Here is a 25,812-nt window from a genome sequence, read left to right as displayed (position 1 = left end):
AGTTATTGGAATAGTGAGATACTTTATTTTTCATATGACAGGAATAGTGAGATGACTCCATTATTGATATTCGACTCTTAACCTGATGAACAAAAAAGCATACTTTGTTCATTGTTTTCAACACATGTCACCTCATGATATGTTTTCAGTTATTTATAACCAACATTTGAAGCACTTACTTAGTGATGAAATTGTTTGAATCATTTTAAAGTCTTTCTTTTCTAGAAACTTTTGGAATAGAAGTAGAAAGATAATATGGTGTTTGAAAATGATGCTAAATGTATCGAAACACATGTCACAATAGACTAATAAGTAGTGGTATTTCCCTAATGAAATTTAAATTAAAAATAGAAAAAAGACATTGCATTTATTAAATTTCTAGTAAATAAACGAATCATAATGAAATTTCAATAAAAAAACATTTTAATTTTGTTACTAGTAATGTATTTATAGATGAAAAAAATATATATATCACAATTAAAATTAAGGCAGTGATAAGATGCAACTAAGAAAAATGTTACAAGTTAGTTTAAAAAAATCTTATAAATTAGTTGCTTTTAGATATATTTCCCACTTGGAATTGAAATTTTCTTCAGGCACGACCCAACCAACAGGCATTCGCGATCCTTCACCGCCAACGTATTGGTCCCAATGTTTCCTGAAACATTTGAAGAATTAATACTAAATTGTCATAGCTTTTCTTCAGAATTGTGCAAAAATCAATATTCAAATGTACTATTTGGCACACAATTTTATATGACAAGATTTGTGATATTCAAAAGACGATAAACTTTTAACAATGCAAAGTTTTTAAGGGAACATTAATATAAATATCTCGGTTGTTGGCTTCACTAAGCTACCAGTGAGACCATTTCCAAAAGATCAGTCAGGATAGCAATGGAGAGAAGCTGCTTCTTCAAAATGTGTGACATCTGCATCATAGGAATATATTCCTATATACATATTGCTCACTCCTGTCAAGAATGTCATAAATCAAAAAACTTGATTTTTCAGGAGAACGTTTACATAAAATGTTTAAAAATATAACAGTGTATTAAAAATAAATATCAAGCCACTTATTGAACTTTTTACTGTGCAACAGATCTTTTTAGGTAAAACCTGAAGGCTTTTTCCCCATTTAAAAAATATTTGGTATATTTGAAAAAATAATTAAACAATACCTTTTCTTCAAAATGCAAAAACAACATTTTCTGCCCTGTAGCGGATAAATATTAAGTTAAAAATATGCCTCTTTTGCTGGGATTCCGAAAACATGTATTGTTTAATATTTTTTTTTAATATGCAAAATATTTTTGAAATGGAGAAAAAACCTTCAGGTTTTACCTTAAAAGATCTGTTGCACAGTAAAAAGTTCAATAAGTGGCTAGATATTTATTTTTAATACATTATATTATATTTTTAATCTTTAAAAAACGATCTGAAACATCAAGTTTTTTCATTTATGACGTTCTTGAAAGGAGTGAGCGATATATCTCGCCTTAAAAAATTGAATGTGGTTCCACTGTAGCACTATGTCACTGTTTGGAGCTGCTGCAGATAAATATAAGATTGCCAACATGGAAAGACACAATAAAAATAAATAAGTTTTTATTGACCTACCAGTAATCAAGAAAAATTAGTTTAACTCATACCTCACACATATGAATTGTTCAATATTTCCATAAAATTCTCGCTGTGGCGCATTCTCGGGTCCTCCAAACAAAAAAGTCCTCCATAAAGCAATAGAATTTTGAGCGTCCTTAAATGTATTTTCTGAACGTGTTTCCACAGATTTTATACTCGTGTTGTCTTTTTTAAGCATGGAACCCAAGTTTTTCTCTTCCTCTATATATTTATTGAGCGCGAAATTCCAAATACTCTCTAGTTTTGCTGAAAATATTTTTAAGTTAATAATTTGATAATAAAAGTAACAATTTGTACACTATTTTCATTGCTTCACAGGCATCGTGAAATTAAGCATATTTTTATGCATTCTATATTTTTTCTTTTCCATTTAACCAGATTGAGGAACAGCAATGTGCGGCCGGGTACAGATAGTCATATATAAAATATAAATTATTTAGAGAGAAAAAAATCATCCTCAGAATAAAATATTAATTATTTTTTTAGAATAATATGCTTAAATATATTTATTTTACGACATTACCGATACAAGTAGAGAATTTATCCGCATCTGACTGGTTTAGTTTTTCACCACGCCCCAGAGCCGTTTTGCTTCGAGCCTCTCTCAATTTCTTTAAAGCACCAAACAGGGCCAAGAATCTCCGCGAATCCCCTTTGCGCTTTGTAACATCTCGGAGAACATTGTCTGTTACAATTTTGAGTTCTTCTTCCTTTAAAACACATGAAAAATGAAAAGCTTTGTAGGTTATTTGACTGAAATATATCAAATACTCAAGGAGGATTTTGGCATAAAATGAGTTTATGTTTATAGTTTAACCTATTTGGGAGTGTGGTAGTACATGGTTGTCCAAATAAAACTTTCCCCAAAGGAGTATGGGTGTATATGAAAGATAACTAAAACCTGGTGACATTTATTTCTAAAATGGCACTTGTACTGTCATCTGTGGTTGTATTTAAACACTAAAATCACACTTTAGATTATTTTTCTGTTTTACCCTTGGACATTTAACTTTAAGATGAAAAATAAAAAAGACACATGTTTCGATGCATTCCTCATCATTTTCAAACACTGTTCACGATAGATTTTAAGAAAAGAAAAGAAAAGGTCATGGATGCATTGAAATAATGAAGTTGCTAAAAATGAATTGTTAAACGTGATACAAAAACACAAGCCTAAAATAAATTATTCATAAATAGAAAAAAATACCCTTTTTTTGTTTTCAATTTCTTCTCTCATTTGGAAAAGGCGATTATCAATTTCCTTATTCATTTCAGCTTTCACAGATTCTTCTCTGATTTTTTGTAGTTTTAGCTCTTCTTTACGGCGCTTCAATCTGGCCCGTTTGCTGAGTCGTTTAGACAATTTCTTCCTCAAGATTTCATACTCTCTTTCATCCTTTCCAGCCCGCATTGAAGAAATCTCATTTCTCCAAACATTCACCAGTGCCATTTTTTCGCTCCACTCTTCGTCAGAAAACTCGGCAACATTTTCTCTCATTTCTTCATTCAGATGTTTTATTTTATTACACAGGTCCAGAATTTTGGATAACGAGGAACGTAATTCGGGCATACGAGGAGTTTTAATTATTTTCTTGCTTGTTTTAATATTGGTTTTAGAAACCCAGTTTTCGATGAATAATTTATCGCGCTCTTTCATTATTTTAATGGAGGCCGTACGATTCCTATTCAAGGGAATCTTATTTTCAATCTGGGGATTACCAAACGAGGGGGTGTGGAAATTATCATAATGGAATGACATTTTAATAATTGTTAACTTAAAATGTTTATGATATAAAATATTAAAGTAATGTCCGTTAAATATTAGGTATAAAAGCACAATATTATTTTTATGCAAATGTTTTGAAACGTAAAACAGTAGCGTCACATCATGCAGTTTGGCTTTCGGGTAACTGCTGTTCCGCTTCCGTGAGGACTTGAAGGGCAGCTATATAGTCCGCCGTTTCTTTGAGGTCTTGTTCAGAATCCAAAATGGATTTCAATTCAGCGTGTGCTTTTAATAATCTGAAAATATAAATATTCTTAGTTTTTCTGAGCTTCAGTCTTCTTTTATCCTCAGGGGATACAAACCAGTATGAATATGGGAATGTAGCCCCGAGTGCCCTAGCCATTGCAGCTATCTCCTCTCCCTCTCCCATTGTATCCATATAACAGCAATATTTATTATTTTAAAAAAAGATAAATATTTGTGTATTTATTATTTACATAAATACTTCTATATCATACTATTTCTGTGAGCCTAAGCAGCTTATTATTAAAATAGGTATCAAATTGTGGTAGAAAGAATGCAGAAACTAGAATCAAGAGTCTGCAAAACTAACCGCGGGACCACAACCCGACAATATATAACCTTGCCCTCATAAAATCCCAATCGAATATAACATCTATTCAATGCGGTGCCCTATACACAACTTTGGTTCATATAATGACCAGAAGAGATCTCCAGCTGTTAAGATGCTAAAAAAAAATTGTGGGTGATTCCATGTATTCACAGTTCTTTTTTTTTTTTAAAGATAATTAGTTGCGTTTTTATTATTTACAAATATACATCAATTTAATACTATTTTTGTGAGCCTAAACAACTCATTATTAGAAATAGGAATCAAATTGTGATAGTGGGTTCGAACCGAGAAACTCTGACTCAAGAGTCCGCGACACTAACCACAGGACCACAATCCGACAATGTTTCTACAATGTAGTCCAGAACTTCATTCAGCAGTGCCACATAGAACCCCGCATTGTATAGAAGGAGTGTTATTTTAATCGTTAATTATACGAAGATAAGCCTATCAGTCACAGGATTCTTATACCAGTCAGGATAATATAAGGAATGAAATATCACTGTTTGTTTTAAATACCCCTGGGAATCGAACTTTGGACTTATAGCACTGCAGGCAAAAGGACTAACCAAACCTAAGCAATACACTATGGAGACAAGGTAATAAATAAATGAATTTATTAAGTACTACTGTAAATTATGCTTATAATACATAATTTATATTTAAAACTTACCTTCTAACGCAATCCGGTACCATCATTAATGCCTCTTGCAGAACTTCTTCCTGCTTTCTAATATCGTATTCATCTTTTCCTTCGTCTTTAAATTTTTGAATCCTAGTTTTTTGTTGGTCCGCCTCTTTTTCATAAACGGTCTTTTCTTTAGCTAATCGCTTCACGACACCAGTTTTAATTTTTATTTGGCGAATTCGCGGGTCAGCCATTATCACTATTTCAGACTGAGTTATCTACAGAGTTGATAATAAATCACTGACGATAATAGTTTTTGGTGTACACAATACAATATGTTCACATGCTAAAAAAAGACCCATTCAGATTACTAGCGATGATTAATATATTAAATTTTGATCTTAGTCACGATTAGACACAATCCTAGATTGTACATTAGGCACTGTTCAATTGTTCAATACCGAAACTGCGCCGGGTGCAATAATATTTCGCAACGTGCAAGTCAAATATTATATACCAGGTGGAAGTGCAAAAGTTACAATTGCGAAACCCTAAATCAAAAAACCAGAAATATAACCGCAAAAGTCGAACCGTCGAACAAGAGAAAAACACGAGGTCATAGACAAAGACTAACTAATTTGTATTATGGTGATAGACAACCGGATAATCTATCTAATGTATCTTCTTCTTCTTTTTTATGGCTCTTCACTCTTCCCTCACGGTGCTAAAAACTTCCGCGTGCACCGGTGATATGTATTTTGTACACCATATGAAAATATGAAATTGATATTCTCATTTTTAAAGTCAAGTTGTAGTAGATACATATCACCGGGAGGGGAAGGTTAAGAGAGTTCTAGACAGCAGGTATGAAGTATTTTTTTATTGACTCATTTTACATTAAATTAAAAAATATCAGTACTCTTGTTAGTGGAGCTAATTTCAATAGTAATATTAGTTTTGCTGAGAAGAACCTCAGCGCGCCCATAAATAAGTAGCCTCAAAAATAAATCGGCTTAATCCATAAAGTGTCTAACTACATCTAGCCATACTTCACAAGCGAGAAACATTTTTATAAAATGGTATTTTGCACATATAACTCTATTTGAATGCTGAAAATACCTTGAATATATGAATAAAACATAAAAAGATTGCAGGTGTATATATATATTGAAAACTGGTTGATTTATATAGATACGATGGGACGTCTCTAACCTAGATCACGTTAGCGGTAATGTAATATATAAATACGTATAAACTTGAGTTTTACTGCCTCCGAGAAAATTGTTTACGATTTTTTCATTTTTAAATACCCCCGTTGTTTTTACAATGCCAACAAACCCAACCCCAATTAAATTATCAAAATTAGCGTGCTAACGGCACTGACTGGTATTTTCTACAGCAATTTTGATGATTATTACAACTGTTCTCTTTATTTATGATCTAAACTAATTTCTAGAACGTTCCCCAAAAACCTAATAAAATTGTCTATGGTACGTCTCGACATAATATCTCGTAAAATAAAATTAAAATTCAATAAATTTGCAGATGGACGGATAAACGTAACTTGACAAAGGCAAATTCAGGGGGGGTCGACTCGTAAACGTCAGATTGTTCAAAAAACGACCAGAAAATGACGAGACACACTAATACACTAACCAAAACACCAAAACGGGAACGAAATATACGAGATACCAACAAGTTGTTCAAATATATCAAATAAATATAGACAGACTATGGTTATAGACAATTATCGATAGAAAAATAGAAATCCGTATATGAAGAACTTGATAATATTGAGTATTATGCCAAAGTTAAAGTTAAATTTTGCGTATGAAAGTGTAGTTTTTCTTACTTAACACAACGCTCCCTTGAATTTCTGCAGCACCCCCCAAATGCAAAAAAATTAAAAACGCCTAGCCAGACTTCCAAAACGCCCACAAAGGGGCGCTGGCACCCCCGTTAAGAAACATAACTTCAGGAAGTGGTGGGCACTCCTTCCGCCCTTTTAAAATATTGTATTTTCTAGAATTTTAAATATAATATAGTAATTTGAAAATTCTATCGTTTTTGTTTTTGTTGAAAAGCCTTATATTTATACATAGTTTGAGATGATTATTTAAAAAAAGTTACCATTACCATTTACCATTGTAAGGCTGAGTTGAGTAACCATTATTAATCGCCTGAACTCTCATTATAAATGTCACGTTTTAGCCGTGACCTTTCTATTTTTGTTTACACTGAAATAAATAAATTTAGATAGTGAAATGTCTTCTTTGTAATATTAATATTATAATTTTGAAAATATGTAATACAACAAATTTCAATATAAATACCATTTAACCTGAAAAATGAATGATAAATATTTCGGCGGGTGGATTCGACATTCAGCCGCGGCGAAGTCACGCCCAGCCGGGAGCTTAGTACTTCTAGCCGTTTACGTCACTTCCGGCCGCTGGCGAATATCACTTCCAGCCATAAAAAATCGAGGCAGTTGGCGGTCTTTATATAAATTAGTTAGTCTGTGGGCAAATTCTTTTTTAAATAATGAGTTGTGGAACATTAATTTATTTAACATTATGCGTCGCTTTTAAATGTATGTGTAGTGATATAATTATTGTCATTTGGTAGTCTGTGATTAGGGAGTCTCTTCTCTTTTTCAGTATGTCGATGTTTTTGTAATTCACTCGGCTCTAATACTCCGTGTCGTAAATTAGTTTATTTATCTAACATTAATAATAATGCGTAATTGTAAAACTCACGCGCGGCTTAAGAGGAAAACGATTAAAATATGTTTATAAGTTTAGTCTAGTCGTAAGTATATCTCGATATTCATTTGCAAAAATGAATATCCAAGTATGTAATTCTTTTTCGGATGCTGTGGCTTTATATTTGCCACAGCATTTGTTCTTAAAACCCGTATCTCGAATAAATATTTCCATTCAATTACCGCCCTCTAAAGCTCTCGGTAAGACGATATCAAATTGGGAATTGATGGAGCGCATGAGGGAAATGATTAGGCCGGATTTATTTTCTTCCTTAAAAGTATCTAAAAGTGCGACCGACACGATCCGGTTCGAGGGCGAGTTAGATGATAGGAAACGCATCCCGAACGTCGTGGGATCGTTAGACGATCGGGTCATTAAGTTGAACGGCTACCCGGAGCCGCTGAGACTCAAAGCTTCCGAAGCGAAACTAGAGTTTCCCAGTCGACACACCTGGGACTCGTTCTTCCGCGATTCGCCCAACATGGACGAGATGAAGTACGGGGAGCGGCCCGACACCATCCATATTTCTAATTTACCCATTAAGTGGTTTGTCAACAGCCGCGATATCCGCGACGAGGACGCGAGGCCGTCGGAAAATATTTTGAGGAAAGTGTTTGAGAAATTCGGGAAGGTGCGATGCGTGGACATCCCGATATGCGACCCGTATCGCAAGCGGATGAAGCCTCACATGTCCGGGATGAGCAAGTTCTCCTACGACTCGGAGCTGTACTTCGAGGGGTACGTGCAGTTCAGCGAGTACATGGGCTTCGTGCGAGCCATGGACGCCTTCCGCGGCATGAAGCTGCTGAGGAAGGGGGAGGAGGCGGGGCAGGCGGTGAGCGTCCTCGTGGACTTCGACAGGACCAAGCACTTGTCGGAGGCCACCATCAAGCGGCGCTCCATCGTGAGGGAGCGCCTCGTGGCGCTGGAGCGCGCTCGCGAGGAGAAGGATAAAGAGGAATCTCTTAAACTGCAGAAGAAAGAAGAGGCTGAAAGGTTTCACTATTTTCTTACTTAATTAGAAAAGAATATATTTTATTCTGCACGAGTTTGCTTCTGGTTATGTTACCACCGACTAAACATCCGATTAGTGCAAGCGTGTGTATTTCTACCTTCGTTATCTAACTTTGAGCTCCTTCATTATGGCCACCGACTTAGTTTGCAGTTATTACATTGTTCAACGAGTATTGTTTGTTTTCTTGTCATAGATGTAAAATCTAAATCTCTAGCTGTAAAGCAGTGTTCAGTAGCCACTGAAAAATAAAAATCGCATAATTTCACCCACTGCCCTTTATTAGAGTGACACAAACAATCAAAAAGTCTCGAAATGTTTTATCGTTTAGTTCTGGTGCTTATTTTAAATGACCATTACAATTCCTCGATTGTTTTTGTATTGTTTGCCATCTTTAATTGCTATTCTTTTGTATTACGCTTCCTGTTTTTTGGGTTCCATAAAAAAAATGTCTCTTAATTCATGTACTAAATCACGAAGGGGAGTTGAAAGATTTGTTTCAGGCTAACGACATGGTTATGTGTTGTGCGTGCAATCAATTCAGTCCTTTTATTGAGTGCGATAAAGTCTAAAGTGTAAAGTTTCTCGCCGTAATGATGGCCAAACAAAAGGATGAAAGTGATTTCGACAGCTTTGGGATATGGTGGTCGCTCCTTCTAGGCGAAAGCGGGATCAGAGTGAGAAGGAAAAGCTCTCTCACATGCAAGAGAGGGAAGAGAGACGTAAGGCGAAGCAGCTCGCCAAGCTCAAGCAGAAGGAGTCCGTGGAGATCAGCAGCAAGATCGCGGAGGAACAGAAGAAGCTGCTGCGGACGCAGAGAAAGCTGCAGAGCATTCGACTTATCGAAGAGCTATTCAGAAGAATTCAGGTAAAGAGCACTCCTTTTTACTTATTTATTTTTTTACAAAAATGTTAATAAAATTAGTATACAACCGCGTCACTTTAACAAATGTCAAGCTATCAAACTGAAAATTTCATAGAATATCAATGACAGATGTAGCAACTTAAGAAAAAATAATAAAACTCAAATCGGGCGACTGAGAACGCCACACGGTCACACGCTCAAGGCAGTATGTGAAGATCTTCATCTATGTTGAGATGTTGTAAATGTAAAAAAATACTGAGTGTAGGTGATCCAGATTTGTTAACAAGTATTTGGACACACTCAAAATGTTGTTACAAAATAATGTTAGAAAAAGTATTATTGTGATTACTATGTTGTGTTTTATTGTATTGTCCGCCTCCGTAGTGTAATGGTCAGCACGCTTGTCTACCGTTTCCCAAGGGGGGTAAAATATTATTGTGATTACTATGTTGTGTTTTATTGTATTGTCCGCCTCCGTAGTGTAATGGTCAGCACGCTTGTCTACCGTTTCCCAAGGGGGGTAAAATATTATTGTGATTACTATGTTGTGTTTTATTGTATTGTCCGCCTCCGTAGTGTAATGGTCAGCACGCTTGTCTACCGTTTCCCAAGGGGGGTAAAATATTATTGTGATTACTATGTTGTGTTTTATTGTATTGTCCGCCTCCGTAGTGTAATGGTCAGCACGCTTGTCTACCGTTTCCCAAGGGGGGTAAAATATTATTGTGATTACTATGTTGTGTTTTATTGTATTGTCCGCCTCCGTAGTGTAATGGTCAGCACGCTTGTCTACCGTTTCCCAAGGGGGGTAAAATATTATTGTGATTACTATGTTGTGTTTTATTGTATTGTCCGCCTCCGTAGTGTAATGGTCAGCACGCTTGTCTACCGTTTCCCAAGGGGGGTAAAATATTATTGTGATTACTATGTTGTGTTTTATTGTATTGTCCGCCTCCGTAGTGTAATGGTCAGCATGCTCGTCTACCGATTCCCAAGGGGGGTAAAATAAATATAAGTGACTTTTTTCACTGTCGTATTTATTCAATATTACCCCGGACTGGTACCTGAAGCAGAGGGCTGATCACCTTTCCTTCATGTGTAAACGATCAAGATAACACTGCGTTTATATGACGCAGTGCCCTATGCACCATTGGGGTGCGGATAAGGGTTTTATTTTTATTATTATTATTGTATAGCTATATATGTATAAGGCCCATCAGTCCATTTAATCTTCATATTCGTTTGAAAATGCCATAACTAGGCAAAACAATTGTCACAAAATTGATTTTTATGTATTTTTTAATAATAAAATACAACTTCGTAGACCCAAAAAATCCATGCTTGATTTAACATTTAATACATAAATGAAAATGGAGTGTTACAAATTAAATGCCAAATATATAAATAAATTTTTACTATGTTTTTACTTTAGTTGAAACAAAAGCACACTACCTTATACAAAAGAGATGACCTTCAGAGCAATCAGTCGGGTCAGCACCACAGGGATAAGAAGAAAGAGATGAGAAAATTAGAGAAGGCGCTTCTGATGGAAAGCAAGGAGAAGACGGTTCGCGATCGACTTGTCAGTAAATATAAAAGTGCCCAAGAACAAGAGTTGGAAGAACAGAGACAAAATTTGAGAAAAGCCATTGAAGGTCAGCTTCCTTATTTTATGATGGCTAATTAACAGACAATAGTTTTTATTTTATTTATATAATTTATATTTGAAGCACTAACTTTGTGATTTTCCATTCCATTTTATAATTAAAATGTAACTTTGTTTTAAAATCACTATAAATATTTTATTATAACTTGATAAATCAAATATAATAAATCATTTATAATAAATTATAAATGATTTTTTCACTGTCACATTTATTCAATATTACCCTGGACTGGTACTTGAAGCGGAGGGCTGATCACCTTTCCTTCATGTGTAAACGATCAAGATAACACTGCGTTTATATGACGCAGTGCCCTATGCACCATTAGGGTGCGGATAAGGGTTTTATTATTATTAATTAACAGACAATAGTTTTTATTTTATTCATATAATTTATATTTGAAGCACTAACTTTGTGATTTTCCATTTTATAATTAAAATGTAACTTTGTTTTAAAATCACTTTAAATATTTTATTATGACTTAATTATTATGTCTAACCGGTTTCGAAGCTAACCGCTTCTTTATCAAGACTGGTATTATAGTGTTTTAGTATTAATCAGTCTTGATAAAGAAGCGGTTAGCTTGGAAACCGGTAGACATTATAATTAAGTTACAACAAAATATTTATAGTGATTTTAAAACGTTACATTTTAATTATATTTACTGTTTCGGCATTCACTTTGTGGTAAGACATGATGAAATTGCAAAAGAAAAACACTTTTTTTTATCACTTGAGTTTATTTTATTATAACCAGTATGACTAGTTTCGGAAACTATGCTTTCATCTTAGTTTAAATTTAGATCTGAAGATGGAAGCATATCTTCCGAAACTAGTCGTCATAATAAAATGAACTCAAGTGGTAAAAAACAAGTGTTTTTCTTTTACAAGTTTTTATCATTATAAAATGTCTCCCAACTAATTAACCATCACATAGCTTCTCAAAGAGGTGGGCAGAGAGAAAAGAATGCCGCATCAATTGTTTTTGCACACAATCTTTCCCTCTTCCACATTCATACATCTTCCCATCTTCTCATACATACATGCCAATTATTCTGACTCCCGGCGTGACTACTTTCAAGTGTTTGAAATACTTGAATTGGTCAAGTTTTCCTCGGTCTTCCTCTACTTCTAATACCACCAACCACTATCCTTTCTTCCTTCATTCAATTTACATGCCCAAACCATCTTAACACAGTTTTCTTAATTGTATCATTAATGCTTATCTCAGCTTTGCATTCTTTCCTTATTTCACCATTTGAACATCTATCATTCAATATTTTACCGTGTATTCGTCTGAGAGAACGCATTTAGACTGCATTCAGTCTACTTAACTCTACCCAACTCCAAGCTTCACCTCCATACATTAGGGTTGGAACCAGAACTCCATTGTAGAAATTTCAGTGAAAACTTTTACATATAAAAATTTAGACCTTTGTGTAGTACAACCTCTCTTTCCAATTATGTGTATTTTAAAATAAAATCTTTAGCCTTTGTAAATGGGTATTATTTGAGAATCTAATAATTTTTTTTATTTAATATTTTTTAGGAAAAATTGTTTTGCGGTCAGTTCTCGATACAGGAAAAAAGAAGACTCGAACTCCTTCAATAAGTTCTCTGTCATCGGGGTCAGACCTTTCTCTCGAAGATTTGCCAAACAAGAAGATCAAAAGTGAGCGACTTATATCACCCGAAAGGAATCAAATGATCAAAGGTAATTTACAATCATTATTATTAATTAAAACTACCAACACTAAGAGCTTATAGCTGTTTGTTCAGCTTTTGTAGCTATTGGTTTCGGGATCAGCTATTTTCGGGGCGGCGTGTGGCCGCGTTCTGTGATCACGTGTTGGTGATCGTGTTTGTTAATGTAAAGGAGTAGTGCACAGAATGAAAACAAAATGATGAACTTACAGTTGGTTCCTTTATTGAAATAAATGCGAATTTATGCTGAATAATGGAATCAAATAATGACAAATAATTTACAATATATGGAGTTAAAGAATATATGGAGATACCGACATTCGAAGCAAGCATGTGTAAGACGGAGGATATCGTGAGGTGGGGACGACAACGAAGGCGATACTGGAAGGAACATATAAACAGAATGTCAGAAGACAGACTTCCACGTATCGCCCTCCAAGGCTCCAACCCTGAAGGACGCAGACCCCCAGGCAGACCTCTGAAAAGATGGAAAGACAGCTGGGAGTCGACATCCCAAGAGCGAGACATGTGGAGGCGCAAACAGATCCCTAGGATCTACATAAAGAAGAAGAAGAACGAGTTAAAGAAGTAAAGTTAAGATCTAAATAAAACGCCTGTTCTCACCAACAACCCGAGCAACTCTCGCGGCTTTTCAGTTCTCTCGCTTCAGAGTCGGGTTCGCTCGGAAATCTTCGGTTTAGTTCGTATCGAAACGCCTCCGTACTGCTTACGTCAGTGCGACAACCCAATGGTGTTGCTACAAGCTCTTGTACACTACACGGAATTTTACTGTCCGGCAGTCCGGTTAGCATGATAAAACGGATGATTGGCTTGTGCTTTTAGCCGTCTTTCTTCGAATTGGTGCGTCCATATGAGTAGTTCACTTGTAAACCACGTTATGTAAAAAATTCAGTTTTTAGCGAATGGCAGCAATCGGTAGAAGATTTAATCTTCTACCAATTTTAGCTTTTTTGAGAGATTTTAGAAAGTGAACTGTCGATCGGTATAGCGTGTTTTGCAAGAGTGTTGATTTTTCTATTCTATTTTATTCCTAACTTAACGAGTTTTGGCAGATTATGTTAAATATGGACGTTGATATTTTTGATTTTTAATAAAATAAAATCATTTTATTATCAAGGCAAAGTATTGACCCAAAAAAGTGCATGTGAAAGTGTACACTGTATTACCAATAACTTATAAACTATATTTCTTTGTAATTTTTACTGTCTTACCTTATCTATCTACTTAACATGCTGCATCATAATTACTTTATTAAATTTAAATTTAAATTTTACTTGGTGAATACCACTATTTCTCAAAATCTGTTGTGAAATGTTTTTTGATGCACTCCGGATCATTTTTAAACACCGTATACAGTGTTTGAAAATAATGCAGATATATGCATGTTGATGTCAATGTGTTAAACAGCAATTTGTTTCACCAGTTACCATTCTGTTGTGAAAATGCTCGGTGGTCAGTTAAAAAATAAAATTTACATTGGATCTTAATATATCGTGGGTATACTGGCAAAAAATGTTAACTCTAAAATCCCTGATTGAATAATCCCTGTTATTTAACCTTTTAAACGCGTTAACTTTGTTCCTAAGAGACGCCCGTGCGCGGCGGTATTTCGCCGTTTTTTAAATGATTACTTTTATCATGTATTTAGTTAAGAAACGATTTATTTTCCTAAACAAAAACGTTCAATGGGATTCATTGTGCCTTTTTGGTACTCTATAATACACTCGTGTCACATTATTCTTGAAATATATCGTAATATAAACAAATTAGATCGTAACATAAATAAATCAAAGCACGCATCGTGTGTCACTCTTACCCACTGGCGATGCGTAGCGTCGAGAGTGAGACAGATATAGGGCATGATTATGGCGCGGACTAATTACAGACCGCAAGAAAAATCAGGGATCTGTTGTTTTATTTATCCTTGTGATGTTACAAATTATTAGTCAGATATTTCAACAGATGTCATAAGGCCGAGGATTGACGTATTATTTTATCCAAAGTTCCACACCATGAAAAAATCCTTCCAAGTTGAACTGAGGTTCGAAACTTGGAGCAAAGTGAAAACACAAACGCTTATGTCAGCCGCGTATGGGGCATGTCTTGTAAAAACACAAACGGTTATGCGAGCTGCGTGGATCTGGTTAAAGCTTTTAGCCTGAATAAAATACCCGTTATTGAACTCAAAGTTGAATTTACTTTTAAAACCACATAAATATGACATTCCAAACTACTTTTGTATTTTGCCAGTTTATAGAACGTTGATACAGCATCATTAAATCAATATTGTATATTTTCTAGTTACAATGATTAAATAAAACACTTGTTTTTATACCACTTGAGTTTTATTACTAAGACTACTAGTTTCAGAATTCATCATTCAGGTCTGAATAAAAACTGGTAGTAATAATAAAATAACTGAATAAAAACTAGTAGTCTTTAATAAAACTCAAGTGGTATAAAAACAAGTGTTTTATTTAATCACTGTAACATGTCTTACCACAAAGTTAATGCCGAAACAATTAATAAAATATTTTCTAGTTAATTTTTGCCAGTTTAATGATTTTCATAGTAAAATATCTTTAAAATTATAAATAACTTCAGCTGCATCATATTAATATATAATTATTTTTGTTTATTTTAGAAGAAGACGGAATGATGCGTGGCGGGTATCCTCCGGGATATGCGAACTATGCTGCCTACGGACCCTACATGAACCCTAACTATAATTATCAAGTTCCAGGTATGGCCACCGTTTTATGCGTTTTTTGTTGGAATCTAGGCTCCCTAATAACGTCGCTTACGAGCAAATAAATCACCTTCAGTAATTAATGTAATTTTTTTGTCAGGTCCATTCTACCCAAGGGGTGGCTACTACCCCCCGCCCATGGCGGAGCCCTATGGGCGCGGCCGAGGGTTCAGCAGGCGCCCCCGCGGGGCTCGCGGAGGGGGCTACAGAGGAATGCCGAGAATGCCGTACTTTGATGGGCCAAACGCCCATCACGCCTATTACAAGTAATTAAAATGATTTGATTGAAATATATTACAGGGAGAGAAAACAAATAAAAATTTGTCCGCCTCCGTAGTGTAATGGTCAGCACGCTCGGCTACTATTCTGGAAGTCCCGGGTTCAATTTCCAGGGGGAGTTATAAACATCAGTAAATTTTTTTGACTCTAATATTTATTCAATATTACCCCGGACTGAGACCTGAAGCAGAGGGCTGATCACCTTTCCTTCATGTGTTAGCGATCAAGATAAGATAGCGAAAAGTTATCACTGCGTTTATATGATGCAGTGTCCTATGCACCATTGGGATGCGGATAAGGGTTTGAAGAAAAAACAAGTACACCAGGAATTTCTCCTTGGGTATTAAAGCCTTTTGTGCTGGAGCATTATATTGATGAAACATCACCCCGTTCTTCAGTCTTTTTTTTTCTCTTATCGCCTCCCGCAATTTCGGTATCACTTTAGCATAATAGGAGCATGTTTATGTGGCTCCCTTTGAGAGATGGTCAACAAGCAAATGTCCTTCAGCATTTCAGACGACCGAAGCTATGGCCTTGCCGGATGATGAGTTTGTTTTATTTGCAGATAATAAAAATTTAAATATTGACAAACATTACTTTTGATTTCTAGATATTTCAAGAAATTGACTGCAAAATTCGGAGAGAGAAGCGATTCTTATTCCCGAAGTAGATCCAGATCACGGAGACGGTCCTACACTCGATCCAGGTCGAGGTCGTACTCCAGGTCACGCTCCCGCAGGAGGTCCTCGTCCCGTCACAGGTCCCGCTACTCCCGATCCAGATCGCGCAGTTCGCGATCCCGATCCAGGAACAGCAGGCGCACCAGGTCGCACAGCCGCTCCAGGTCCCGTCACAGTCGCCGCTCGCGCTCGCGATCCCACAAGTCCAAGTCCAGGTCGCGATCCCGTCACCGGAGGTCTGTCTCCAGACACAGTCGCGATTCTAAATCCAGGAATGCCGGTGCGACGCCGGACCAGTCCGAGACCAGGCCGGAGCTGCCCGCCACTAAATCCCCAGAAAGTAAGAGAGAAAGAGTCCACAGGGAAAAGGGAGAATCTCCGCCTCCTAGACACAGATCCAAAAGCTGGTCACTGCCAAAGGATTCAGCAAAAGAGAAATCTTGGTCCAAAAGTCCGCCTCACAGAGATTAATGAACTATAGTTCTCAAATTATGTACTTTTGTAAGCTTAACTAAAAAGATGATGCGGTGGGTGCAATACCTAAAAAAAAAGAACGGTGAATGTGAAAAAATATATATGTATCAATAAAATAAGTACATAATGTTATGTATGTTTATTTCAATTCAATTTAGTGATTTACGATTTGAACAATCTAATTTATGTATTATGTATTTTATAATTTATACAAATTTATTAAAAATTAAAGTACTTATTTGCAAAAATACAATTTTTTAATACATTTTTTTGGATATTTTACCGTTGTGTCAATATTTATAGCCCTACTCAAGGCCGTCTGGCCGTGAACATCGTAGAAATAAAATTTTAATATGATTGTATTTTAAAAAAATTGAGAATTGGTGTTCAAATCCTTATGCATCACATAAAAAGATAATGCGAATGCTGCCAGTGGTTTTAACCCATTGCACCACTAATAAAGATGACATAATTTGTTCAATGCAAACTATGCCATGTTGCCGCGGAATCCGAGAAAACATGGCATAGTTTGCATTATGTAAAAATACTGTGAATAAGTTATCCGCAAAAGTGATTTGTTTTTCCAGCGATTGCGGGATATTGAAGATTTGTGATTCAACATGAATGACATGTTATTTCAGCTCGAATCAGTGCCGGCTGCGGTCTCTGGAAGTGCTCCTGTCTCTTCGCCTTCTGTCTCTATTTTGTGGTGGTGAATTCCGACTGGAATGATATTTGGGATGCCTATCACTCCTATCATCATCCCTTCTAGATGAAAATTGGGATTTATGTTTCCTGTGATCACTCTGACTGCTGTATCTTCTTGCATCTTCATCTTTAGAGGATGACTTCTCGGTATCTCTGCTTGTGTCGCCTTTTCTATGCCTTTCATGATCTGATTTAGTGCTATTTTCATCTTTTAAGTCTTTCCTTGAGTTAGAACTTTCAATTTTGTTGCCATTGATAGAATCTGTAAAATAACACAAATATATTAGCATATTGGCAAATTGAAGTAATTTGTGTGGATATTTTTAATGATAATGTTTCATAAAATGACTCAGACACAAATTTTATATAGAGGCAATATCTTTTCCCTCTATATGTATAATTTCTATATAGAGTTATATAAGTATATTTTCCATACAGAGTGCTGTTTGGCAGATGGCTATAGCTGTTAATTCCTAAATTTAAGATACTACTATAGTAGCTATTACTGCTTTAGGTATAGGCGTAAATGTGTTCAATTGAAGTATGAATAATATTTTTTTAAATTTACTAGATAATTTTTTTATTGGCAATTAGTGGTGCCATGAAGACCAATAAAAATCTCTGAATCTAATTAGTTCGAGCTTTTATGAAAGACTGACTTGAGGAAGTGTAGCGGCGAAGTAGTGTAATAAGTAGTTTATGCAGGTTGCGTATGTAGTATGTACAAAAGACGATTTAGATACCATTTTAGGAATTAAGAGTTAAAAAAAATTGTGGCCCTTTGGTATTTAACCAGCGATATTATAATTTTAACAAATCTACATACCTTTATTGTATTCATCTTCAGTGATAAGTTTAACCATTGTCAGTTTACATTTAGTGATGTCACCATTTCTTAATTTGATGGTAAATTGTTGGGATTCATCAATTTCAGTAATCTGTAAAAGAATAATCATATTTATTATGGGTATTGCCTATGCATATGGCAAATACATATTTGGGACTGGTTTCTTTATCTATACTAACTGTCACAGAGCTTTCCGCAGGGGTATATACAGATAATAGAATGCCTAATCATCCTGTCCTTGTAGACATTTTTTGCCTCTCCACATTCATCATCTTCTCATACATACCCACCAATTGCTCCAAATTCTAATCTATCCACTTTCGAGCATTTTAAATACTTGATCATGGCAAATGTTCTTCGGTCTTCTTCACTCCTATTTCCAACTAATTTGGCTCACACACCTTTGCTTATAATGCTTATCTCAACTTTGCATTCCTTCCTTATTTCGCCATTCAAAAATGTGCGCACATTTGTCCGAGTGATCGCATTTAGACTGCATTCAGTCTGATTTCACCTTTCTTTTGCCAATTCCATGCTTCACTTCCATACATTAGGGTTGCTACCATTTATCTACACAATTTTACAAAACCGAACCGAAATTTCTTCCCTATACATACCAGGATTAATCATATTTTAATTATAAAAAGCTTAGTTCAAACTTAGTTTAAATATCTATCTAAAAACAATATTTGTATTCTTCAAACTAATAATACATGGATTTACTCATACCACTCTGTTTGTATGTGTAATTATAATTAAATGCTAATTTAATTACCTTGCCCACTTCATTTTCATGTTTTCCTGTTATTATCTTTACAAAATTACCCTTTGATATTTTATTATTAGCCGCCATTTCTTTGTCATCTTTCTTAGGGGCTTTATCCGCTCCTAAACCCATTCCTCGCGGTCTCATTTGTGGCAACACCAAATTTGTGGATCTAGAAATTGCAATTTTATTATTAATACATGACCCAAATTAGGGTTACATCATTTCTTCACCTTCCACATGTGTTCAATCCATAGAAAACAAAGGTGGTCAGTCTTACTATGCCTTGCATGAAATTATTATATTTAAAATTAACTACAGTGGAACCTCTCATAACGAGTTTAGTTCGTTCCAGCATCTTACTCATTAAGCGAAACATTTTTTCCCATACAAATGTATGTAAAATACAATATGTATTGCGTTCCAGGCCGAAAAAAAACTCAATTTTTTAATTTATTTTAAAAAAAAAAATTCAAATAAATTTACTTATAAATTGTTAAGGAGTGTTTTTCCAGCGATTGCGGGATATTGAAGATTTGTGATTCAACATGAATGACATGTTATTTCAGCTCGAATCAGTGCCGGCTGCGGTTTCTGGAAGTGCTCCTGTCTCTGCGCCTTTATAAATTTAATTTATTATTAGATTAAAACCAATATTTTTAGCTTTTCCACTTTTTTATTTGACCAGCGACCGGGTTTCGTCAAATAAAAAAGTGGAAAAGCTAAAAATATTGGTTTTAATCTAATAATAAATTAAAAATGCAATTCCATCACGAAGTGTCAGTGGATAATATAAATCTATTTATAAATTTACTTATAAATTGTTAAACTCAATTTTTTAATTTTTTTTTTTTAAAAATTCAAATAAATTTACTTATAAATTGTTAACTTGGAATATAATTTATATTTGAAAAAAAAACGTAAATAAAAATGTGAATTTATGACATATAATTAATCTCTTTTAACTAGAAAACTGTTTTAAGACATTTGTTTTGCTGACGCTTCTTAATTAGAGAAAATGTGTCACGGCATTATCATGGAATAAATTTGTAGCACGAATAGCCACCTCCTTATTAGGGTGATGCTTCTTAATGTACGATGCAACATTTCCCCATGCTTTCAAAGCTCTTCGGTGGTCAGCTTTTGGCTGTACTCTTTCACAAGCTCCTTAATATCTTCGTTATCCACCTCAAGTCTCATGATATTGGCTAATAACACAATCACGTTGACTGTGGACTCCACAGCTACTGTTTCAAAATCACATTTGACAACACTCAGGCCAAAGTTTTTTCCAAGCAGAAGTGAGGGTCCTCTTGGTAAACCTCCTTCCCAAGCCGCGAAAGTCCCGGTTCACAAGTGAATGTCATGAAAAAGGGACTTGCTCTTTCTCTGTTACTCGCTATGCGAAACATCGCTCGTTAACCTTTTAACCGCGTTCACTTTGTTCCTAACAGACGCCCGTGTGCGGCGGTATTTCGCCGTTTTTTAAATGATTACTTTTATCATGTATTTAGTTAAGAAACGATTTATTTTCCTAAACAAAAACGTTCAATGGGATTCATTGTGCCTTTTTGGTACTCTATAATACACTCGTGTCACATTATTCTTGAAATATATCGTAATATAAACAAATAAGATCGTAACATAAATAAATCAAAGCACGCATCGTGTGTCACTCTTACCCACTGGCGATGCGTAGCGGCGAGAGTGAGACAGATATAGGGCATGATTATGGCGCGGAATAATTCCTTGTGATGTCACAAATTATTAGTCAGATATTTCAACAGATGTCATAAGGCCAAGGATTGACGTATTATTTTATCCAAAGTTCCACACCATGAAAAAATCCCTCCAAGTTGAACTGAGGTTCGGAACTTGGAGTAAAGTAAAAACACAAACGGTTATGTCAGCCGCGTACAGGGAATGTTTTATGAAAACACATACGGTTATGCGAGCCGCGTGGATCCGGTTAAGGGAGCAACTTTTTCAGATTTTTTTGCTTGTTATGTGAATAACTCGTTATGAAAGGTGCCACTGTATATGTATAAAATAAGCAGATCACCCCTCCACATAATAAACAATCAACTGAAGATTACATTAATTTAACGCAGTGCGCCCTATGTTAACGATACTTAATGAATCAACGTGGCACTCTTAGTAATAAGGTAAAAGAAGAAAAAAAATTGTTGATAGTTTTTTTGTGGTCGAAAATAATTATTTGAAAAATGCAAAATTGAAGCGTCTTTTTCTACTTCAATTATTGCTTCCTTCGGGATCTTAGTAATTACAATTATTCGACAAACCTTCAAGATTTTAATGTCGGCACCATTCAACACATGGACATTCAATGGAATTCCGAGGAATAAACTTTCTCCCGCTGTGAGAATATCATAACTATTTAGCACAGTGCCTTGGAGTTTTAGGATTTTTGTTATGACCACACAAATATACTGAAAATATAATGTACCGTGTAAATGAGTTGAACTAAAGATGGTAGTAAAATATGAATAAATGTTTATAATTTATATTTGAAGCACTAAGTTTGTGATTTTTCATTTTATAATTATAATGTATATACATATATATATATACATAACTTGGTTTTAAAATCACTAAATATTTTATTAATTATTATTATTGTTTTAATATTTATTATTTTATTAATAATCACTCATTTGATAAAAATAAAGGTCTTAATATATTACACACATGCAATAGAGGACTTAAATTAGATTACTTTGAAATATTTAAAATTAAAGAGGCAATTAATAATAATTTACATACACAAGTAAATGATTTTGCTAAAAGTCCGTTATTAAATATGTTTCCAATCACTCATCATCCCTGATCTCTTTTGACTGTGACTGCCAATCACACAAAAAAAAATAAAGCCACTTGAAATCTACCCAAGCTTTTTTCCCTAACCATTAAAATATTTTGAATTTTGTTAAGTAGATAGTGTTTTAGTATTAATCAGTCTTGACAAGGAAGCGATTAGCTTCGAAAACGGTAGACATTATGATTAAGTTATAATAAAATATTTATAGTGATTTTAAAACAAAGTCACATTTTAATTATAAAATGTAAGTTTGCTAAAATATCAGGTTTTTAAACTGAAGCATTAATATATAAGTTCATACTTACTTGCCATTCTTCCCCATTCCCATGCCGGGAGCCCATCCCATTCCTCTTAACATGGCCATTCCAAAGTCACTAACAGGAATACTCTCATAGTCCTCCAAAGTTGACTACAAAAATAAAAAAGATATTTTTAAAACCATTTAAACACGGCTGGGTTCATTCGCCATTGTAAATTTGTGGCCTATACAAGAAAATATAATTAAAATAAGGATCTTTTTAATGATTAACAAGAGCAAGTGTTACCCTTGGGGGGAATTTATGATATTACACATTGTTATTATTTCACTTCTCAAAAAGTGTTTGATGGTGGCTATCTTTGTCCCATCCAATGTCATTAAAACCCAAGGCTGTTTTCAGATCACGGTGTTATTTATTTATTTATTAATTGAACGGCTAAAGCCTTTAACATAATACATATATACAGTATCTAATATAAAAATATACTAATGAATAAACTAATAGAGAAACAAGTAGTCTTAAACATAAAATAATAATAAAATAACAAATAGTAAGCACTGGTAAATAAGTCGGGGTTGTGGGTATCCTGGCCAACGTCGGGTCGGAATCGGATCTAGCTGACTAATTTAACTAAATACTAATTCCTTTCACTGCCTACACCAGGGTACTTCTAGAAAATTTGGTGACAGATTTGCAATTTTGCATTTATTTAGATTGGCAGTGATAGGTTTATTGAAAGCTTTTAAATGTAAATTCACAGTAAAATTGGTATACAATTTTATATTGTTTCAAATTTTCAATAATTTTCGCAACTTGGTACAATAAAAAAATTGCTTTGCAAAGAGCAGATCTGTCAGGAAGCCTAGATGCTTCTGTATCAGATCTGGGCATGCGGTGGGACAGCTTTCAATGGTGTGGCATTTGATTCTCTCTGCCTACCCCTGTGGGGAAGCGGCGTGATGGTTAGTTGATTAGTTAGTTATATGTGCATTACAACTCGAATGCATATTGTGTTAATTTATCACAATAATATATTTTTGCATATCTATGTATCTACATGAGTTTTGTTTTACATATATATATTATGTCCGAATTTAACACATAAAACTGGTTACTATTTTTAATTGGCAATAGTATTTAAAAGTATAAATGAAGGATGAACCACAAGCGAAAATGTTATACAGTAAAATAAATACAAATAATGGACTAGTAAACCTGGTTAGGAAATTTTTGTTTGTTTGTATTTTAAATTTTTTTATACCCTCATTCGCACCCGATGATGCATAGTGTACTCCATTATATAAACGCAGTGTTATCTTGATCGTTAACACATGAAGGAAAGGTGATCAGCCCTCCGCTTCAGGTACCAGTCCAGGGTGATATTGAATAAAATATTGGTTAGGTATCAAAATGCACCTTCTCTTATAACTTTTAAGAAACGTCTGAGACATTACTATTTATCGTTAGAATCCTAACTGTCCATCAATCCTCCTCCTTTAGTTTTTCCCTCTACCTCCTTCCTTAAACTCCCTTTTTCCTTTGCCCTCCATGTTATCATCTTTTGTAATATATGTTTTTTTTATATGTTAATTTGTAGTTTATGTTTTTTTTTAATGTTCAAGTACTATCTACCCTCTGATTGCAAACAGCTATATATCGAAGTGCCCTACGTAAAATGCTCTAACAACATTTTTTTAATTTTGAGATATTTGGTGTATGTTATCGACTGACTGTTATCTACAAATATAAATAAACAAAAAAAATATATAAAATAAATTACGCCTAATTTTCACGCGTATAAGACGCTATCTACATCGAATTTTTGGATTGAACTGAACTCCTAAAACGCTAATTACTTAATTTTAACAAAGCATAAAGTTTTAAAACGATTTAATACATTATTTTATTGTGTTTTTGAATGAATAATACTAGTTTAGAATTTCAGTTAAAACGGTTAATTAATAAAAAAGAATACGTTGAAAAAATCTTCCAAGCTCTCTCTTGTAAAGTAACAGATTTGCAGATAGAGTACTATACGTAGGGGCCGTCGATATATCAAACGTTTTGATCAATATCACCAGTCTGTTTTTGGTTGGTTGGAAGATATTGCTTTTTGGAAATAAGCCAATGTACTTATTTATTTTCTGTACATGAAGTTTAAATAAATAAATAGTAAAATCACACCTCTACTTCGGTAAAGTTGATGGTTGCGGGAACTGGCAGAACAAGATTTGATTTTTTTATAATCTCTGATTTCTTTAGATTATCTAATATTTCCCTTTCTGCCATTTTTTCCAATGTTTCATTTTTAGGAGGTTCTACAGAAGGGTCAACTTGAGGAGTTTCTGTTTGTTCAACTTCAGTAGATAAATCCTCTTCACCTCTCGCTATACGAGCTAACACAGATGCAGTTGTGGTTCTCTCTCTGAGTGGAATAACGAGAGGTTTTTTTTCTTCCAGAACTTCCTCACTGAAAAATAATAGTAATAAGTCAATACGGATTGCAATAGAGTTCCATTTGATAAGCGGAGGGTTTGATTATTAAAAGCCGGTACGAGATCGGTTCAGTTTACCAGAATATCGAATAACATACTCACTCTTTCAATTTGATAGATTTTCCCTCCAAGCAATCAATGAATTGTTTTGTTTCTTCGGCAGGCTTTGAAACGGATTTTTTCAGCTGTTTGGTAAAGCCAAAAGAAATTTTCTTTGGAACGGTATCCATCGGGCAGGCTTAAAAGTAGAAACCTTGCGGATAAAACAATATACACAAAGCACAGTTACAGTATCAATGAACAGAATTTGTAAAGAACGAGACCAAACGTTGCGAACGTAAACGTCAATGTCAAAACCAAAAACCATAGATGACTATTAAAAACCATAAATACTATGGAACACTTCTACCAACAATATAAAGTTATTTTCATAGACAATATAAATGGTTAATTTTAGTTGGGTGCGTTCTAAAAATCAAGTGCGAATAGATCAGTGCTGTTTATATTTTATCAAATATAAGTTGGCACCTATTATTGATGATCGCATAGAAAAAAAAATCCATAACTATAGTGTATGTACGCCCATGGATACTTATCTATAAAATTCATTCACTCATGAATTATATGAAATTACAGTTACTTTAAACATGAACAGTAAATCCACTCACAAATAGGTAAAAGCTATAAAACATTGAAAGCTGAAGCCTAAGTCGAGCTATGATAAGCGGTGTTACATACGCTGTAGCTAGATTTCAGAGTCACTCGGTCATTCAATAACCATAGGCACATCAATAATGACCCGTCAATATCCGCATAAAGAAATGTAAGGCTGAACTAGGGATAATTGAAAAGATAAAAAATAGTTCTTTAAGGTGGTAACACGTGTGGAGTGAATGGATAACGAGATAATGAGAAAATATACGTGGTGAATATGAGTGGGAAAACAGAACGAGGACTGCTGAAAAAGACTTGGTATGATCAGATCAATCAGAACCTAAAATCTGATGGTGTCAAAAGTCTGCGTAATCGGAAGGTATGTATGACTAGACGTTTAGA

The 25,812-nt window shown here is 34.6% G+C and overlaps 3 protein-coding genes across 5 annotated transcripts; 1 reads left to right on the top strand and 2 right to left on the bottom strand.

Annotated features, from left to right (window-relative positions):
* Positions 1-427: 427 nt before the first annotated feature.
* On the bottom strand, positions 428-5,253 carry LOC148310151 (tubulin-specific chaperone A-like). 2 transcript variants are annotated; one of them, XM_088258946.1, is made up of 5 exons: positions 4,675-5,253; positions 2,852-3,666; positions 2,168-2,354; positions 1,653-1,890; positions 428-658 (listed from the first exon to the last, which is right to left on the bottom strand). In XM_088258946.1, exons 1-2 carry the CDS (start codon positions 4,881-4,883, stop codon positions 3,531-3,533), a joined length of 345 nt encoding a protein of 114 aa, XP_088115072.1. In that variant the 5' UTR covers positions 4,884-5,253; the 3' UTR covers positions 428-658; positions 1,653-1,890; positions 2,168-2,354; positions 2,852-3,530. The 2 variants fall into 2 exon arrangements, with proteins under 2 accessions (XP_088115072.1, XP_088115070.1); XM_088258944.1 differs by lacking the exon at positions 4,675-5,253.
* An 859-nt stretch (positions 5,254-6,112) lies between these two features.
* On the top strand, positions 6,113-16,977 carry Xe7 (A-kinase anchor protein 17A). Its single transcript, XM_088258901.1, has 8 exons — positions 6,113-6,202; positions 7,148-8,390; positions 9,067-9,274; positions 10,704-10,926; positions 12,484-12,648; positions 15,304-15,402; positions 15,509-15,674; positions 16,298-16,977. The coding sequence occupies exons 2-8, from the start codon at positions 7,471-7,473 to the stop codon at positions 16,836-16,838; spliced, it is 2,322 nt and encodes a 773-aa protein (XP_088115027.1). The 5' UTR covers positions 6,113-6,202; positions 7,148-7,470; the 3' UTR covers positions 16,839-16,977.
* Positions 16,966-25,127, bottom strand: LOC148310149 (G-patch domain and KOW motifs-containing protein-like). Of its 2 annotated transcripts, XR_015837428.1 has the most exons (7): positions 24,859-25,127; positions 24,446-24,731; positions 22,307-22,410; positions 19,172-19,334; positions 18,376-18,487; positions 17,390-17,811; positions 16,966-17,328 (listed from the first exon to the last, which is right to left on the bottom strand). XR_015837428.1 is itself a non-coding variant. In XM_088258902.1 (6 exons), the coding sequence occupies exons 1-6, from the start codon at positions 24,984-24,986 to the stop codon at positions 17,489-17,491; spliced, it is 1,116 nt and encodes a 371-aa protein (XP_088115028.1). In that variant the 5' UTR covers positions 24,987-25,127; the 3' UTR covers positions 16,966-17,488. The 2 variants fall into 2 exon arrangements, 1 of the variants encoding a protein (XP_088115028.1); XM_088258902.1 differs by having other exon boundaries at positions 16,966-17,811.
* Positions 25,128-25,812: the final 685 nt, after the last annotated feature.

The sequence above is a fragment of the Brachycentrus maculatus genome, unplaced genomic scaffold (genome assembly GCF_059751285.1).
Source record: "Brachycentrus maculatus isolate JH-2025_06_01 unplaced genomic scaffold, ASM5975128v1 h1tg000105l, whole genome shotgun sequence".
Lineage (NCBI taxonomy): Eukaryota > Metazoa > Arthropoda > Insecta > Trichoptera > Brachycentridae > Brachycentrus > Brachycentrus maculatus.
Note: the sequence above shows the minus strand (reverse complement) of the source record. Positions and strands in the feature narration are given on the sequence as shown.

Excerpts from the sequence above, each read along its gene's own strand:
- LOC148310151 (XM_088258944.1), bottom strand. The coding sequence starts at position 3,403 with ATGTCATTCCATTATGATAATTTCCACACCCCCTCGTTTGGTAATCCC. Across the intron at positions 2,355-2,851 it reads AAATTGAAAACAAAAAAAGG|GAAGAAGAACTCAAAATTGT; the intron begins GTATTTTTTTCT and ends TGTGTTTTAAAG. Across the intron at positions 659-1,652 it reads GAACAATTCATATGTGTGAG|GAAACATTGGGACCAATACG; the intron begins GTATGAGTTAAA and ends CAAATGTTTCAG.
- Xe7 (XM_088258901.1), top strand. The coding sequence starts at position 7,471 with ATGAATATCCAAGTATGTAATTCTTTTTCGGATGCTGTGGCTTTATAT. Across the intron at positions 9,275-10,703 it reads AGCTATTCAGAAGAATTCAG|TTGAAACAAAAGCACACTAC; the intron begins GTAAAGAGCACT and ends TTTTTACTTTAG. Across the intron at positions 15,403-15,508 it reads CTATAATTATCAAGTTCCAG|GTCCATTCTACCCAAGGGGT; the intron begins GTATGGCCACCG and ends TTTTTTTGTCAG.
- LOC148310149 (XM_088258902.1), bottom strand. The coding sequence starts at position 24,986 with ATGGATACCGTTCCAAAGAAAATTTCTTTTGGCTTTACCAAACAGCTG. Across the intron at positions 19,335-22,306 it reads GGAATGGGGAAGAATGGCAA|ATCCACAAATTTGGTGTTGC; the intron begins GTAAGTATGAAC and ends TGCAATTTCTAG. Across the intron at positions 18,488-19,171 it reads ATGAAAATGAAGTGGGCAAG|ATTACTGAAATTGATGAATC; the intron begins GTAATTAAATTA and ends ATTCTTTTACAG.